The sequence below is a fragment of the Bos javanicus genome, chromosome 23 (genome assembly GCF_032452875.1).
Source record: "Bos javanicus breed banteng chromosome 23, ARS-OSU_banteng_1.0, whole genome shotgun sequence".
NCBI classification, from domain to species: Eukaryota; Metazoa; Chordata; class Mammalia; order Artiodactyla; family Bovidae; genus Bos; species Bos javanicus.
In genome coordinates this window covers 28318418-28332713 of record NC_083890.1, presented here as the reverse complement: position 1 = coordinate 28332713, position 14296 = coordinate 28318418, and the positions used below count along the sequence as shown (strand labels likewise).

The window sequence follows — 14296 nt, the reverse complement described above, 5'->3', positions numbered from 1 at the left end:
AAATACTGTAGCACAATTAGTACCTCATCTCCTTTTATGACTGAATATAATACTCTATTGTATGGATATGCCACAATTTGTTTATCCATTCATCTGCTGATGAACATTTGTGCTTTCATCTTTCGGCTCTTGCGAAAGTGTTGATATGAACATTTGTGCGGATGTATTTGTTTGAACATCTGTTTTAATTCTTTTGGCTGTGTATCTATGAGAATTGCTGGATCATATGGTAATTCTATATTTAACTTTTGAGAAACTGTCAAACTGCTTACCACAGTGGATGAATCACTTTACATTCCCATGAGCAATGCATATGGGTTCTAATTTCCTCAAATCCTTATAATCAACCAACTTTTAAGATTTACAAAATAAAACTGCACTACACCATAAGGCACAGAGTGAATATTTATTTATCACAGACATTAAGCCTAGGCTTTAAATTTATAAATACTAGAAAAGCAAGCCAAAAAAAAAAGAGATAAATTGCAGAGATTAGCTCAATGTCAAAGCTAAAGGATGCTTCTAACAAGATGGGGTAAGGAGAAAGGAAAATATTTTAGGGACGTTCCATAACTCCACCCTCAAACTTACTCACTCCAAGCATCTTTTCAAGTTCCTGACACTAAAATTGTTTTCACTATCTTGTACAGGATGAGTAAGAATCCCAGAAAGAAAAGATGAGGAGAAGTAAATGGCTTCCAAACAGGAGGCAGGACACTGTGTGTGCCACAAAGCAATCGGTACATCCGGCCAGCTAAATATGAGCAGTGACTTAAGATATCTGAGCCTGGGACTGGCCAATTTTAAATGGCCATTTAAGAAAACCCATGGCTCCCAATCTCCCTATCTTTGTTTACCAAAAGGCCTGTTTTGGCCCCACGGATGTTCCAAGACAAATCAGATCAGACACCCCAATCTTTTCTAAAGCCCTAAGTTCTTTCTTCTGAATATTTCTAACATTTTCTGTATTGGTCCGGGAGGGAAAAGGGTACCAGGGTGGGGTTTTCAGGTGGATGACATTTCCACAGTGGAGAAGGCAAAGGCCTCTGGCTTGACTTCCTGCTTCAGTACTCCCGTCAGCAGGAACTCGGGTGAGAGGACAGGCAGCCCAACCCGATATGGAACGGCACATCGAGGGAAGTCCTGGGAACATGTGATCACGACCCTCTGAGGCTGGAGAAAGACAAAGAGCGAAAAGAGAAAGTCAGGGGTGAAAAAGAATCCAAGAAATAGGTTCAGGACTCATTGATCACTCTGAGCATCACTAAGATAATACCTCCTGATGGGAAGTCACATGGCACACACTGTCTACGCAGAACTCTTGCCAGAAAGTTGAACCTGAATTTGTTCAAGCTTTTTAAATGAACTATGATTTATAGGAAATACAGAAGATAGAAAAACAAGGTAAATGATATAACAAGAGAGCAAACAGAAAAATCCAGACCATGAGACATCCTAAAGGAAAACTGACCTAGTTTCTGCCAGAAGTCAGTTGCAGAAAAAAGGCTGGGTGGGTTGGGGTGGATGCTCTAGACTAAAAGTGAATTAAGAGATACAGCAATTGTGGCAATACATGGACTTTGCTTGAATCCTTACTTGAACTGTAAAAAGACACTTTCAGATGACTGGAGAAATTTGATGAATGGACTATGAAAGTGACAGAAAACAACTTAATTTTGTTATTGACTAAAAGCGACATGTGATTGATTATACAGAAATGTGCCTATTTCTTACAAATGTATATTTTAAGTATGTAGGAAAAAATAATAATGATGTTTACAGATTCCCTTAACAACCTCAGCAAACAAAATGAAAAAAAAAGAAAAAAAGGGAATGACAGAGCAAATGCAGCAACATCTAAATTAGTCTGTTGAATCTGAGTGATTGGTATACGGAGGTTCGCTGCATTGTTCCCTTTGTGTACATTTGAAAAGACTGTAACTATAAAAAAAACCAGCAGACCTCTTCCCTCTTCTCCACCCGTTTCTTGTACCACAGGACTTCCCCAGCCTCTCACTGCTCCGTGCTGCCAGCTGCACCTCCATTTCTCCTCTCACCTGTACCCATTCTAGCCACCTCTCTAGACCCTCAGCACACCACCCCTACCTTGTAGGACCGAGGCATGCTGGGCAGGATGGCGCCTCCACAGCAGTTGATGATTTCTCCCATCTGAGGTGGCGGTGGCTGGACTCCGGGGGTCACGTGAATCTCATAGCCCTAGGAGGGAGGAAACAGTGGAGACAGTAGATTCTCTGAGAGGCTGTGGACGGCTGGGAAATGGCTGAACCGGGGGTCAGAAGACAGCCTCACCTCCAGCAGCCTTCGCTCCCGAGCTCGGCTCAGGGCCTCCCGAAGGCTGAAGCCGAAGTTCTTCTCCTGCTCAGGATCAGTCACCAAATATTCGTCCGGGGGCAAGAAGCAGCCTGCCTTGCGGGACTAAGGACGGTAAAGGTCAGCACCAAAGCTCAGCCCAGCCCTTCACCCAGCTCTTCTGTATAGAGTTTACAATAGGGAGCTCAGGGAATGAAGCCTTCTGCTTCACTAACCTCATCTTCCTGTAGCCACGCTCCTCCCACCACTTCTTAAAGCCTCACCTGAGCAGCCTTCTCCTGTCACTGTCTCTGCGAGTCTGTCACCATCTCCTGGCTTCTCACCTCATGCAGCCAGGCCAGGGAGAGGATGGGGATGCCCCGGCCCAGGGCACACAGAAACTTGACCGTACGGCGGATCCGATCAGTCACCAGGTGAGAAGCCTCAGCCACTGAGCTGGCCAGACTGCCCCCCAGGGCCAGCACCGTCCTCTCTCCGCGAGCATCCACCACGCCCGTGAAGAGCACCTGTGAAGGGGGTTAGCCTGAGCTGGTACAGCAACCAGCCCCTCCCTCAAATCCCCTGGGTCTCCTTCCGTCCTCCCACATCTCCACCTCCCATGAGGCCCCATGGCCCGTCTCCTCTACTTTGGGGGCCGTGGACTCCTGGACAGGTTTGGTCCGTCGCAGGCTACGGCTCGGTCTTCCCTGGGACTCTTCCTCTGTCTGCTCTCTCCTTCTCTTGCCTGGACCTGGAATCACTACACCCTGGGGGATTGAGAGAGAACTTGGTGGAAGTTTCCAAGCCCCCAGGCCCTTTCCTAACTTCGTGGCCCCAAGCCCTCTCCTTACCTCTTCCTTCCTCGGCCTTACTGCTGGATTTTCTTCTTCCTTAAGGGATGCTGCCTTCTGAGGGACTCTCCCTCTCTGGAGCCGTTTTTGAAGTGGAGGTGAATGTGCAGTAGCTGAAGGCCTCTTGCGGTTTTGAGAGGCCCTAGGCTGGGGCTCTGGGGTGAAGCCTGACCCATCAGCTGCCTCCTCCTTTGGCATCTGGGGAGTGTGAGGCGGTGCCTCAGGGAGCTGGGCAAAGGCAGGCTCAGAAATGGTGCTAAGGGGCTTGGCTGCCTTCATTGCCCCATGTGTTTGGTTCCTTGAGGAGCGAGAGTTAGGTTCAGGGGGTGTGGTGCAGGGCTCATGAACATGAGCTGTGGGAGACCCATGTTTCCTAGTGGCCCTCGGCCTCAGGCTGCAGTTGACTTCAGGGATGGGGTCAGGGGAAAGAGGCTGTTCTGAGCGGACTGGAGACTGGAATTCAGGGGTAGTAGGAACCAGCACAGCACTTGCTGTAGAAGCCCTTCGTGTCCTGCTTGGACCACCCTGAGCTATGACCTTGGGAGTGACAGGCTGGTCTGTGGGGGAGGAAGGTTTGAGGTCAGGGGCTGTGGGTTCAGTTGGCTGGGATGTCTTGACAGAAGACCTATGTGTTTGGCTCTGAGTGGCCTGAGATGTGGGTTCAGGAGCGACAGACTGGTCTTTAGAAGTAGAAGGCTGAGGTTCAGGGACTGTGGGGACAACTGGTTCCGGGGTCTTGACAGAAGACCTATGTCTTCTACACTGAGTGGCCCAAGGACCAACAGGCTGGTCTTCAGGGGCAGAAGGCTGGAGCTCAGAGGCTGTGGGAACAACTGGTTCAGGAGTCTTGGCAGACGACCTACGTGTCCTGCCTCGAGGGGCCCGAGATGGGCGTTTGGGGGTGACAAGCTGGTCTGTGGAGGTGGAAGGCTGGAGCTCAGGTGTTGTGGTGGTAACTGGATCAGGGGTTTTGACAGAGGATCTCTGTGCCCTGCCCCAAGTAGCCCTAGATGTGAGCTCAGGAGTGATAGGCTGGTCTGTGAGGGCAGAAGGCTGGAGCTCAGAGGCTGTGGAGACAACTGGTTCAGGAGTCTTGGTGGAAGACCTAGGTGTCCTGCCTCGAGAGGCCCGAGACGTGGGTTTGGGGGTGACAGGCTGGTCTGTGGAAGTGGAAGGCTGGGGCTTCGGGGCTGTGGACGTATCTGGTTTGGAAGTCTTGATAGAAGACCTCTGTGTCCTGCCCCGAGTGGCTCTAGATGTGAGCTCAGGAGCAACAGGCTGGTCTTTAGGGGCAGCAGGCTGGAGCTCAGAGGCTGTGGGGACAGCTGGTTCAGGAGTCTTGGCAGAAGACTTAGGTGTCCTGCCCCGAGGGGCCTGAGATGTGGGCTTGGGGGTGACAGGCTGGTCTGTGGAAGTGGAAGGCTGGGGCTTGGGTGTTGTGGAGTTATCTGGTTTGGGAGTCTTGACAGAAGACCTCTGTGCCCTGCCCCGAGTGGCCTTAGCTGTGAGCTCAGGGGCAATAGGCTGGTCTATGCGGACACTGGGTTCAGGGGTTTTGACAGAAGACCTCTGTGCCCTGCCCCGAGGGGCCCCAAGTGTGGGCTTAGGGGTGACAGGCTGGTCTGTGGAGGTGGATGGCTGCAGTGCAAGGACTGTGGGGACAACTGATGAGGCAGTTACATCAAAGGAACTATGTGTCCCGCTCCCAGAGACCCCAGATGTGGGTTCAAGGGCAATAGGCTGGCCTGTGGGGGTGGCAGGGTGGGGCTCAAGGGGTAGAGAAGAAACTGGAGAGGACCCCTGGGGCCTGACTTTGGGTTCTGGGTGGACAGAGTTCAGCTCTGAGGAGAAGGGAGTCTCTGGAGCTTCCTGACTCTCATTTCGTCTGGTCCTGGGAATAGGCAGTTCTAAAGGAGCTGGAGAGGGAAAAAGGAGGGACTGAGGTGCGGGATGTTTTTGCATCTGAGAGATGAGGGAGTTTGGGAGTGCGGCTGAGGCTTCAGGCGCTGCAGGAGGCAGACAAGCATCTGGGGATTCCTGATCACCCTGGGGAGAAAGAGAAGCCCGTGAGGAAGAGGCAGAGAGAAGGGAGAGAGGACTTGGATAGTGTTCTCAATACTTGTTCAGACAGTGTGCTCATGGCACTTCTCTTTCTGTCTGTTCCATTAGACTGGAATTAGAATTCGAATTTTATTAGTTCCATTAGAACTGGAATTTCCTCTTTCCCAAAGACCTAGCCCCAAAAGGCCATATATGGACAATAGTAATAAAGAGGATGGTTGGGAGAAAAAAGGGAGGGAAGGGACATGAAAAAAGGAACGTTCTGAGACGGGTAGAGGGAGACAGAACTTGGGAAATAGATATGGAAAATAACAGGTGTCAAGTTAGACAGACAGAAGCTAACTAAGGAGCAGTGAAAATGGAAGAAAAGTAAGAAGAAAAGGAAAGGAGTAGATGAAAGCAAGGTCAGGGGAAGGGGCCGTGCAGGCAATGTAGAGATGACCTGTGGAGTGGGGTGGGGGTAGAGACAGCAGTTCTCACCCTGGAAGCCTTCTCAGCAGGTGGCATCTCGAAATTCAAGTCACCTGGACAGAGGGAAAGACAAACAGCTGAGGTCTAAGCAGTGAGTCACCTAGGAGGCAATTATCATAGGGATGTGGACCACTTTGGGCTCCCCTCTACCTTCACTTACCTCTCTGCTGCCTCCTGGGGCTCCCTGGGGCTCCCCTTCCTCCACCTGCCTGGCTCCCAGAAGCTACTGGATCTGAAGTAAATCCCTGAAGGTCTCCTGCCCCTGCTCCAGGCTCTGATGGCGGACCAGAGGCTTGGCCTTTCTGGTCCTGGCCCCCCGCCTCTGTCTCCCTCATCTGTGGGCCTCTGTCCAGTAGCTCTTGGGGTCCCTTGACTTCTAACCCACCTACCTCACTCTCTCTCTCTGCTACCAGTTTCCCTGCTTCCCTCTCAAATATTTCCCCTGCGAGAGTCTGCTTTTCTCTCTCTTTCTCCTGTGTTTCCTTGGGTGTCTCAGTTTCTAACTTTACAATCTCCATTCCCCTTCCAGTACTTGCACTTTTCACTGTTTTGTCAGATTCTTGGCTCTGAGTATCTCTAGCTAACACCTGATTTTGTTCTCTACCCTGTATCCCCCCGATTAATTCTTCCTCTCCCGTCACATCTTCCCTCTCTCCTTCCGAGGGCAGTTTCTTGGTTTCATTCTGCGGTGGCCCTCCCTCAGGGATCACCCTCTCTGCTGTTTCTCTTTGGGTACCCATGTCTTTCTCCACAGTCTGCATCCCTCTGCCTTCCATCCCCAGTGCTTCTGCATGGACTGGGCTCTCTGGATGTTGCTCTTGCTGTGCTGTCCTAGATGGAGGGGGGCAAGATGCACGGGTGTCAAGGAGGGTGACAGCGGTTTGGGTCTCGGAGGCCTCATACTCTCTCGGACAGAATGGCTGTGTCGCCAAGACCTCCCATGCCTCATTCAGGGAACCTGGAAGCAGAGTCAGAGAGAGAGGGATGCAGGTTGAAGAGGTAACAGCTTGAGAAAAGATTAAGACAAATTCATGCATAATAAATTTAAGTGAGTTATTAAAGGAAAGCTGGGAATAAGGAAGAGAGCCATAACATTTCACTGGTGGTCCAGTGGCTAAGACTCTGAGCTCCCAATGTAGAAGGACCAGGTTTGATCCCTGGTCGGGGAACTAGATCCCACATGCCACAAGTAAAGAGTCCTCGTGCTGCAACTAAAGATCCTGTGTGCCGCCGCTAAGACCCAGTGCAACCAAATACATAAATTAAGATAAACTAGTTGCTAGAGTAGTTGCTCTCTGGGTCTGACTTAATGTAGCGTTCTTTTCTGACGAGATGGAGGAACATCAGCAAAAAAAAGTCAAAGGCTATAAAGACAGGTACAGAGAGGGGAAATACGGATGCCAAGTTGAGGGCACGGAAGAGGCGTGAGTTTCTCATACCTGTGGCCTGGGAGCTGCAACAGGAAGGGCCAGGCTCTTGGGGCAGAGTAAACAGGAAGGCCTGGGTGGGCTCATCCTCCATGCTGGGGGCTGCTGCACAAAAAAGCATGGCCTGAGCACTGCCTCTCCACAGAACTCTGAGGGCCCATTCCCAGTCTTCTACGCTGCCCATGCCAGCCTTGACATCCTTCAAGGACCACCAGTCTAATCTCCCAGCTCCTGCTTGTACCAGTATCCACACAACACAGATGGCCTCACCTTCCAGGCTCTGATTCTCTCTGTCTGCAAAGCACTGGGTAGCTGGTAGGTCCAGATCTTCAGAATCTGGTGGGGAGGAATGCAGGATAATTAAAAAACCGAGGTGATCCTAACTCCTTTTTTATAGTTCTCTCCACAGCCCCAATCCTATGCAATAGCTTGAATCTGTGTCTCCCCAAAAATTATGTTGAAACCTAATTTCCAATGTGAGGGCATTAGGAGGTGATTGGGAGGTGACTAGGTCATGAGGGCGCAGCCTGCAATGAATGGTATTAGTGCAGGCTCAGCCGGGGCTCAGTGATAAAGAATCTGCCTGCCAATGCAGAAGACACAGGTTCAAGCCCTGATCCAGGAAGATCCCACATACCCTGGAGCAACTAAGCCTGTGTGCCACAACTACTGAGCCTGAGCTCTAGAGCCCGTACTCAACAAGAGAAACCGCTGCAATGAGAAGTCAGTGTACTACAACTAGAGAGCAGCCTTGGCTCCACATAACTAGAGAAAAGCCAGCGCAGCAAAGAAGACCCAGAACAGCCAAAAATAAAGTCATTTAGAAAAAATGAGAGAAAGACTCCAGAAAGCTCCCTTGGGCCCTTTTGCCATGTGAAGACATAACGAGAAGACGGCTATCTGTAAGAAGGAAGCAGGGCCTCGTCAGACACTGAATCTGCTGGTGTCTTGATCTTAGACTTCCCAGCCTTTAGAACTGTGAAAAATAAACTTGTTGTTTATAAGCTACCCAGTCTATGGTCTTTTGTTATAGCAGCTCACATGAACTAAGATATGCTAGAAGCTAGAAGCATTCTTTATCGCAGGCCTCCAAGGAGGAAGAAAGGCCAGCACTTACCATGGAGGCTCTCTCCAGAGTCTGTGGCCCTATTCCCATGTGGTTCTTTCTCCCTTCCTGTGGTGGTCTGGGCCCCCTCTCTCTGTGGCTGGGGCTCCCGTGGAGTGCCTGTATCCACCACCAGATTTGCTAGGTTTTCCCTTGAGACCGGGAGAAGGTCCTGCTCCCCTGGTGCCATGGATGACCCACCCTGGGTCCTGGTGGCAAGTGTTCTGTCCTGTTCAGGAATGGCTGCGGCCCACGTGGTCCCAGCATCTTTTTCCGCCGGAAGCTGGCTCTTTCTGACACCAGCTGCTGCTGAGGATGTGTTCTCCACATCCAGCTCACAGTCCCCAGCTAGAGGAGGCCGGGCTTCCTCTAGACGCAGCACGGGGAGCTGTGCCGGGCCCCCTTCTGCCTCCGCATCGGTGTGATGTGTCCACACTATGCCTTGTACCTGATGTTTCTCCGGAAGTGCAACAGCTGGCCCCAGTGGGACCTCGTCCTCCACTTGTGCAGAGGCCTGGCTTCTCTCCAGGTGGACCCCCGGAGAGCTCTCATCTTTCTTCCCCTCTGTATCACTGTCCCTGGGAGGATGCTGGCTCTTTTTTGAATATTCCCTGTCCATGTGACCCTTGGGAACCATTCCCCTCCTTCCCACTGGGAGCCCCTCTTCCTCCACATCTGTGTCACTGTCTCCCCTAGCAGAGGCCTGGCTTCGCTCCAGAAGGGCCACTGGTTGGGCCCTGTCCTCTTCTGCATCTGGATCTCGGTTCCACTTACCAGCCTGGCTCTCTCTTAGACGTGCCAGTGTCAGTGCTGCCGAGACTTCTTCCTCATCGTCTGTATTGCTGTCGATCACCATGGAGGCTTGGCTTCTGTCCAGGGGGGCCTCTCCCTCCTCTATATCTGTATCACCATCAGCTGGGCTCTCCTGCCGACATGCCACACCAGGTGCCTGGGGGCTCTGTGTACCAGCTTCGTGGAAGATCTGCCTCTCCTTCATGGGAACCACTGCTGGGGCAGCAGGGATCCCCTTGTCCTCCCCATCAGTATCACTGTCTATGAAGTTACAAGACCAGGCCCTTTTCGGACGGACCCCAGCAAGCCTTCTTGGAGGCCCACTCTCATCACTCACATCTGTGTCACTGTCCTCCCCAGAAGGCTGGCTCCTCTCCAGAATCACTCCAGTCGGAACCACCCCATTCTTCACATCCCTCTCGATTTCTGTGTCCCTGTTCCTCTCCTTCACGGAACACTGATCCTTCTCAATCTGGATTTCGGCTGTGACAGGTTTAGGCTGTTCTGTCTCTGCAGCGGTACCTCTTCTGGGAGCTGAAGAGGCCTCCCCTGCTCCTGATTCCTGACTTTCTTCCTCATCTGTGTCGCTGTTCAAGTTGAAGGCAGAAGGTGGCCCGGGCCCATCTGGGGCAGGGGAAGGCCCTTCTTCATCACTGTGAAGGGAAGAGAAGAGAAGAAACCTATAGAATCGATTCCCCCAGAAGGGATATTCCATTCAAGTAGAAACTCCTTGAGAGCAGACTCAAGGTAGTACTTGCTGTTCTGTCTCTAGTAATTAGTTCTCTAGTTGGCACATGAGACGCTCAGTAAAAATTCAGTTAAGTGAAGGAGTATGTGTGGTTCCCCAGCCCAGACTTTGATGGTAATTAGCTCTCCCAGAGATGGCTCCTCCAGCCCCTGCTTCCTCATCCACTTGAAGACTCAGATGCCTGGCCCTTTGACACTCACCTCTCTGGAACGACTGTTGCCAAAGAGGAGGTCCTTGGTCCTTTCACCACACACTTGTCCAAAAGGGAATCTGTCATGAGTAGAAAGGAGTAAGTGGAGAGCTTTACACTCACCGTCCCTGTCTCCTCACCCACCTTCCTGATACACAAACTTACCTACTTCTTCCTCTGAGTCCTCAGCCAACAGAAGCCTGGGGGGTTGAGTTCCTCCCTGTACCCTGGGTGTCTCCTCTACAGTTAGAGGGCCCCGAGAGACAAAAGGCCGGGGGACATCCAAGCGATGGTACTGGCAGGGCAAGTCAGCAAAGAGAATCAACTCCCGGTCCCGCAAACGATGACTCATCCCAGGGCCCAGGACCTTAGGAGGCCGCAGGATTTGAGTGCCATTGAGGCTCCCGCAATCCCGGAGGACAGGCGCCTTGTCCCAGGCAGAGATTTCAATCACTGCATGTTGTTTGGAGATTGATGAAAAGGGCAGGGCCACAGAGCAATCAGGCATTCGGCCTATCATGTTCTTCCCCAGGTAGAGTGGGAAGTCTAAGAATTAGAAAGGTAGGTGAGTCCCAAAGCCATAATCCTAACTTGCTATTAAGAAAAAAGTTTCTGTAAAGTTCCCCACGACTCACTCAAGGTCTCCCCCATGCATTAGAGAAATAAAAGGCCCTAGAGTAACTAGCTAATAAAGAATATATGCAATGCATTATTCATAGTGAGCATTCCATCCATCTACAATGGATTGTTTCTATTGTGGTAAAATATACAGAAAATTTGGGCTTCCCAGGTAGCTCAACTGGTAAAGAATCTCCCTGCAATGCAAGAGATGCCGGTTTGATCCCTGGGTCAGGAAGCTCCCCTTGAGAAGGGATAGACAACCCACTCCAGTATTCTTGGGCTTCCCTGGTGGCTCAGACTAGAAACAATCTGCCTGCAATGTGGGAGACCTGGGTTCGATGCCTGGGTTGGGACGATCCCCTGGAAGAGGGCATGGCAACCCACTCCAGTATTCTTGCCTGGAGAATCCCATGGACAAGAGTCTGGTGGGCTACAGTCTATGACAAAGAGTCAGACACGACTGAGCGACTAAGCACAGCACAGCATACATAAATTTACCGTTCAGCCAATTTTTAAATGTATAGCACAGTGACATCAAGTACATTCACACTGTTGTGCAAAACATCACCACCTTCCATTTCCAGACCTCACTGGATTTTTATCTGAATTCCTTCATCTTCTCCTAACAAAGTAAAATCATCCCCATGGAGTCCAGGTCTCTTGCCTAGAGCAATCAGATAATCATCCCCGCTTTTCCATCCCCAGTAAGACATTTTTTTCAGACCTCACAGATGCATATCTAAGCTTGCAACCATCCCATTACCTCCCCACAGAAATAAGAGGCCTATACCAGCACTTTAGCACGAAATTACTCCTGACCTTTTTCTGGTCCGTAGGAACTACTGAAGATACGCAGCTGCCCTAGGGGCTCCAAGCTACACCTCAGAGATTCACTGGGTCTCTCTTCAACCTCCTCCTCTTCTTCAACTTCCCAGTTTAAAATCTGGGTGTCTTCCATGATCTGGGAAAAAAACACATTATCCCTTCCTTCAGTGGCTCACATACACAGCCTCAGGGAGGAGACTGGTTACTGCAGTCTCCTGGATAGCTATGGAGGCTGGTGCTTCTCTTTCTGCCAATCATTCTGTTGTTATTTTTCTGACGCATTTAAGAAATATCTTTGACCATGACACAGAATAAGAAAGACATTTTACAGAGTTCCAAGTACAGAAATATAAGGGTCTTCCCTGGTTGTCCAGTGGTTAAGACTCTGCACTTCCACTGCTGGGGGGGTGCAGGTTCCATCCCTGGTCAGGGAACTAAGATCCTGCATGGCCAAAAAACAAACAAAAAAAAACAACAACAACAAAATGAACAAACAAAAACTGAGTTGAGAGACTTCTCTGGTGGTCCAATGGCTAAGACTCTGTGCTCCCAATGCAGGGGGCCAGGGTGCAACGCCTGGTCAGGGAACTATATCCCACATGCCCCAACTAAGGCCACACAGCATGTGGGATCTTAGATCCCCAACCAGGGATTGATCCCCTGCCCTCTGTAGTGGAAGCACGGAGTCCTAACCACTGGACTGCCAGAAAATTCCTTATTTTACTTTCCATTTCTCAGATAAAGAAACTGCAACAGGGATGGATTAACAGATTTGTCTAATATCACTCAGATAATGGGCTTCCGTTGTGGCTCAGCTGGTAAAGAATCCGCCTGTAATACGGGAGACCTGGGTTCGACCCCTGGGTTGGGAAGATCCCCTGGAGAAGAGAAAGGCTACACACTCCAGTAATGTGGCCTGGAGAATTCCAGGGACTGTAGAGTCAGACAAGACTGAGTGACTTTCACTCAGATAATGTCTCTTCCTGTTTAATATTCTTTGATGGTTTTCCACATCCATAGGATAAAATAAATCTAAACTCCTTAGCAAGACCCTCAAAGATCAGAACCTCATCTCCTGAAATGTGTGTCCCACCGCCACCCCATCCAAGCCTGTGGTTCTTCAACATGGACCTTCTCCTTAATCTCTTAACACACTGTCCCTGTTGTCTCTCACATCTGCAGGCCTTAGCTAGCTCCTTAGGACGTTGCCCCTAGTGATCCAACTCCTATCCATCCTTTTAGCTCAAATGTCACTTTCGCAGCAAAGCCTTGCCTTTAGTCTTCTCTGTGTTCTGGTACTTTTCCCTATTACCCATGTATCCTAAGTGTTTCACGGTAGTGGGTGGACTTGTATTATCCCAATAGGTGTCACCATAGTGTAACTATTACATTCCATTTCTGCCTCACACATCCCCCTTGAGAACTGGACCAATTAGAACTGTCTTTTCCCCCAAGGGTCCATCATGTTAATTCAACGGTAGTTACTGTGTACCAGATACCACAAGAGGTATTCCGAATACATTCATGAGCCAAACGTAAAATTAACTCTGCTCTCCTGATGAAATAATAAAATGAAAAGTCAAACTAGTATGGGTGGGAACTAAATTTGAAAGATGCTACCCTAAAGGGAAAATGTTGACAAGTAAGGAAAGTGGGACACCTCCACGGAGAAAGTGTTAACATCGTTTCATGATGGCGAAGTCAGCTGGCGCCCATGACCTTCGGCTCCAATCCAATGGGCCTTCATCTTTGATCTCGATCCCAAGGGTTCCCTCAGAGCCCAACCTCTCCCAGTGTCTTCATACCTAAACTCAGGGAGGGCCGTCAAGTGAAGATGAGGGTTATAATCCGAGAAGCAAATTTCCAAGAATCCTCCGCCCAGTCGTACCCAAGGCACGCCCCTCCCGCCCTCCGGGAGAACCAAGATGGCATCCGGGGAGTCGTGGGCCAGGCCCCCCAGAACTCACCTACTTTGAGTCCCCGCGCGCGCCACCAGTAACGGCTGCGACAGGGGCGGTGCCAGTGCCTGAGCGGGGAAGGGGCCGATTAGCTGATTGGCTGAAGCCTTTGTCTTTCTCGGCCCTGCGGCAAGCAGACGGAGCAATCCAACGCGGAGGCAAAGCCGGAGCCCCACCCGACCCGACCCGCCCCCTTACGGCTCAAAGGGGCGGCTTCTCCGGGGAGACTGAGATCCGTTGGGCGAGGCGGTACTCGGAAGCCGCGGAGGCGCACTGAATGGCGCACTTCGATTGGGCAGCTCCAAAGGGACAACCCACTGCGGTTTCACCACCCACTTCCCGCGTATATTTCCAAGTTGCGACCACAGAGTCTGGATGCCAGCAGCGGATAGAGGGGCTTATCACAGTCGTCGACCTAAGCATGTAGTGCGGCCAGAGCGCCTTCTCGGTCCTCCCAGAAATGGTGTCCGCTGACTCATGAGAAATATAAGGGTTGCGGGCTGCAGTCGTGGCTGAAGACTTCAGTTTGGAGAATAGCCCGTAGGCGTGGCGCTTGAGGACTCACTACAATGGAAGTTCATTTCCTTTTGATTTAACTCATCTAGAAGTCATGTCATTTCCTCCCTGAGAATCCATTCCTGATGGACACTTTGAGGTCATTTTCCTAGAGTAAAGATATCTAGGCAAACGGAGAGAACTCTTTTGTTAACCATATTAAAGGCTGACCGAGGTCTTTGAAGGGCTACAGAATGATAATTTTTATTTTGCTAAATTTCATACTAAGACAAGACAATTTCACAGGAATAATTTAGGAGGACCTTTTGCATTCGTATTCTCACTTCATTCTGACCAGAAATAAGAGTTCTGCGGAGTTAGCTTGCCTAGGCTCCTACGGCTATTGTTAGAGACAAATTGAAACAGTTTAATCGTGAATTCT

At 50.4% G+C, this 14296-nt stretch overlaps 1 protein-coding gene across 10 annotated transcripts; it reads right to left on the bottom strand.

Annotated features, from left to right (window-relative positions):
• Window positions 1–387: 387 nt before the first annotated feature.
• Window positions 388–14065, bottom strand: MDC1 (mediator of DNA damage checkpoint 1). Of its 10 annotated transcripts, XM_061399192.1 has the most exons (16): window positions 13369–14065; window positions 13062–13206; window positions 11396–11537; window positions 10121–10501; window positions 9966–10035; window positions 8238–9670; window positions 7391–7456; window positions 7133–7225; window positions 5854–6651; window positions 5703–5746; window positions 3162–5207; window positions 2958–3077; window positions 2655–2837; window positions 2311–2436; window positions 2107–2217; window positions 388–1173 (listed from the first exon to the last, which is right to left on the bottom strand). In XM_061399192.1, the coding sequence occupies exons 3-16, from the start codon at window positions 11532–11534 to the stop codon at window positions 1006–1008; spliced, it is 5778 nt and encodes a 1925-aa protein (XP_061255176.1). In that variant the 5' UTR covers window positions 11535–11537; window positions 13062–13206; window positions 13369–14065; the 3' UTR covers window positions 388–1005. The 10 variants fall into 10 exon arrangements, with proteins under 10 accessions (XP_061255176.1, XP_061255178.1, XP_061255177.1 ...); XM_061399194.1 differs by lacking the exon at window positions 13062–13206 and having other exon boundaries at window positions 7133–7222; XM_061399193.1 differs by lacking the exon at window positions 13062–13206 and having other exon boundaries at window positions 13373–14065.
• Window positions 14066–14296: the final 231 nt, after the last annotated feature.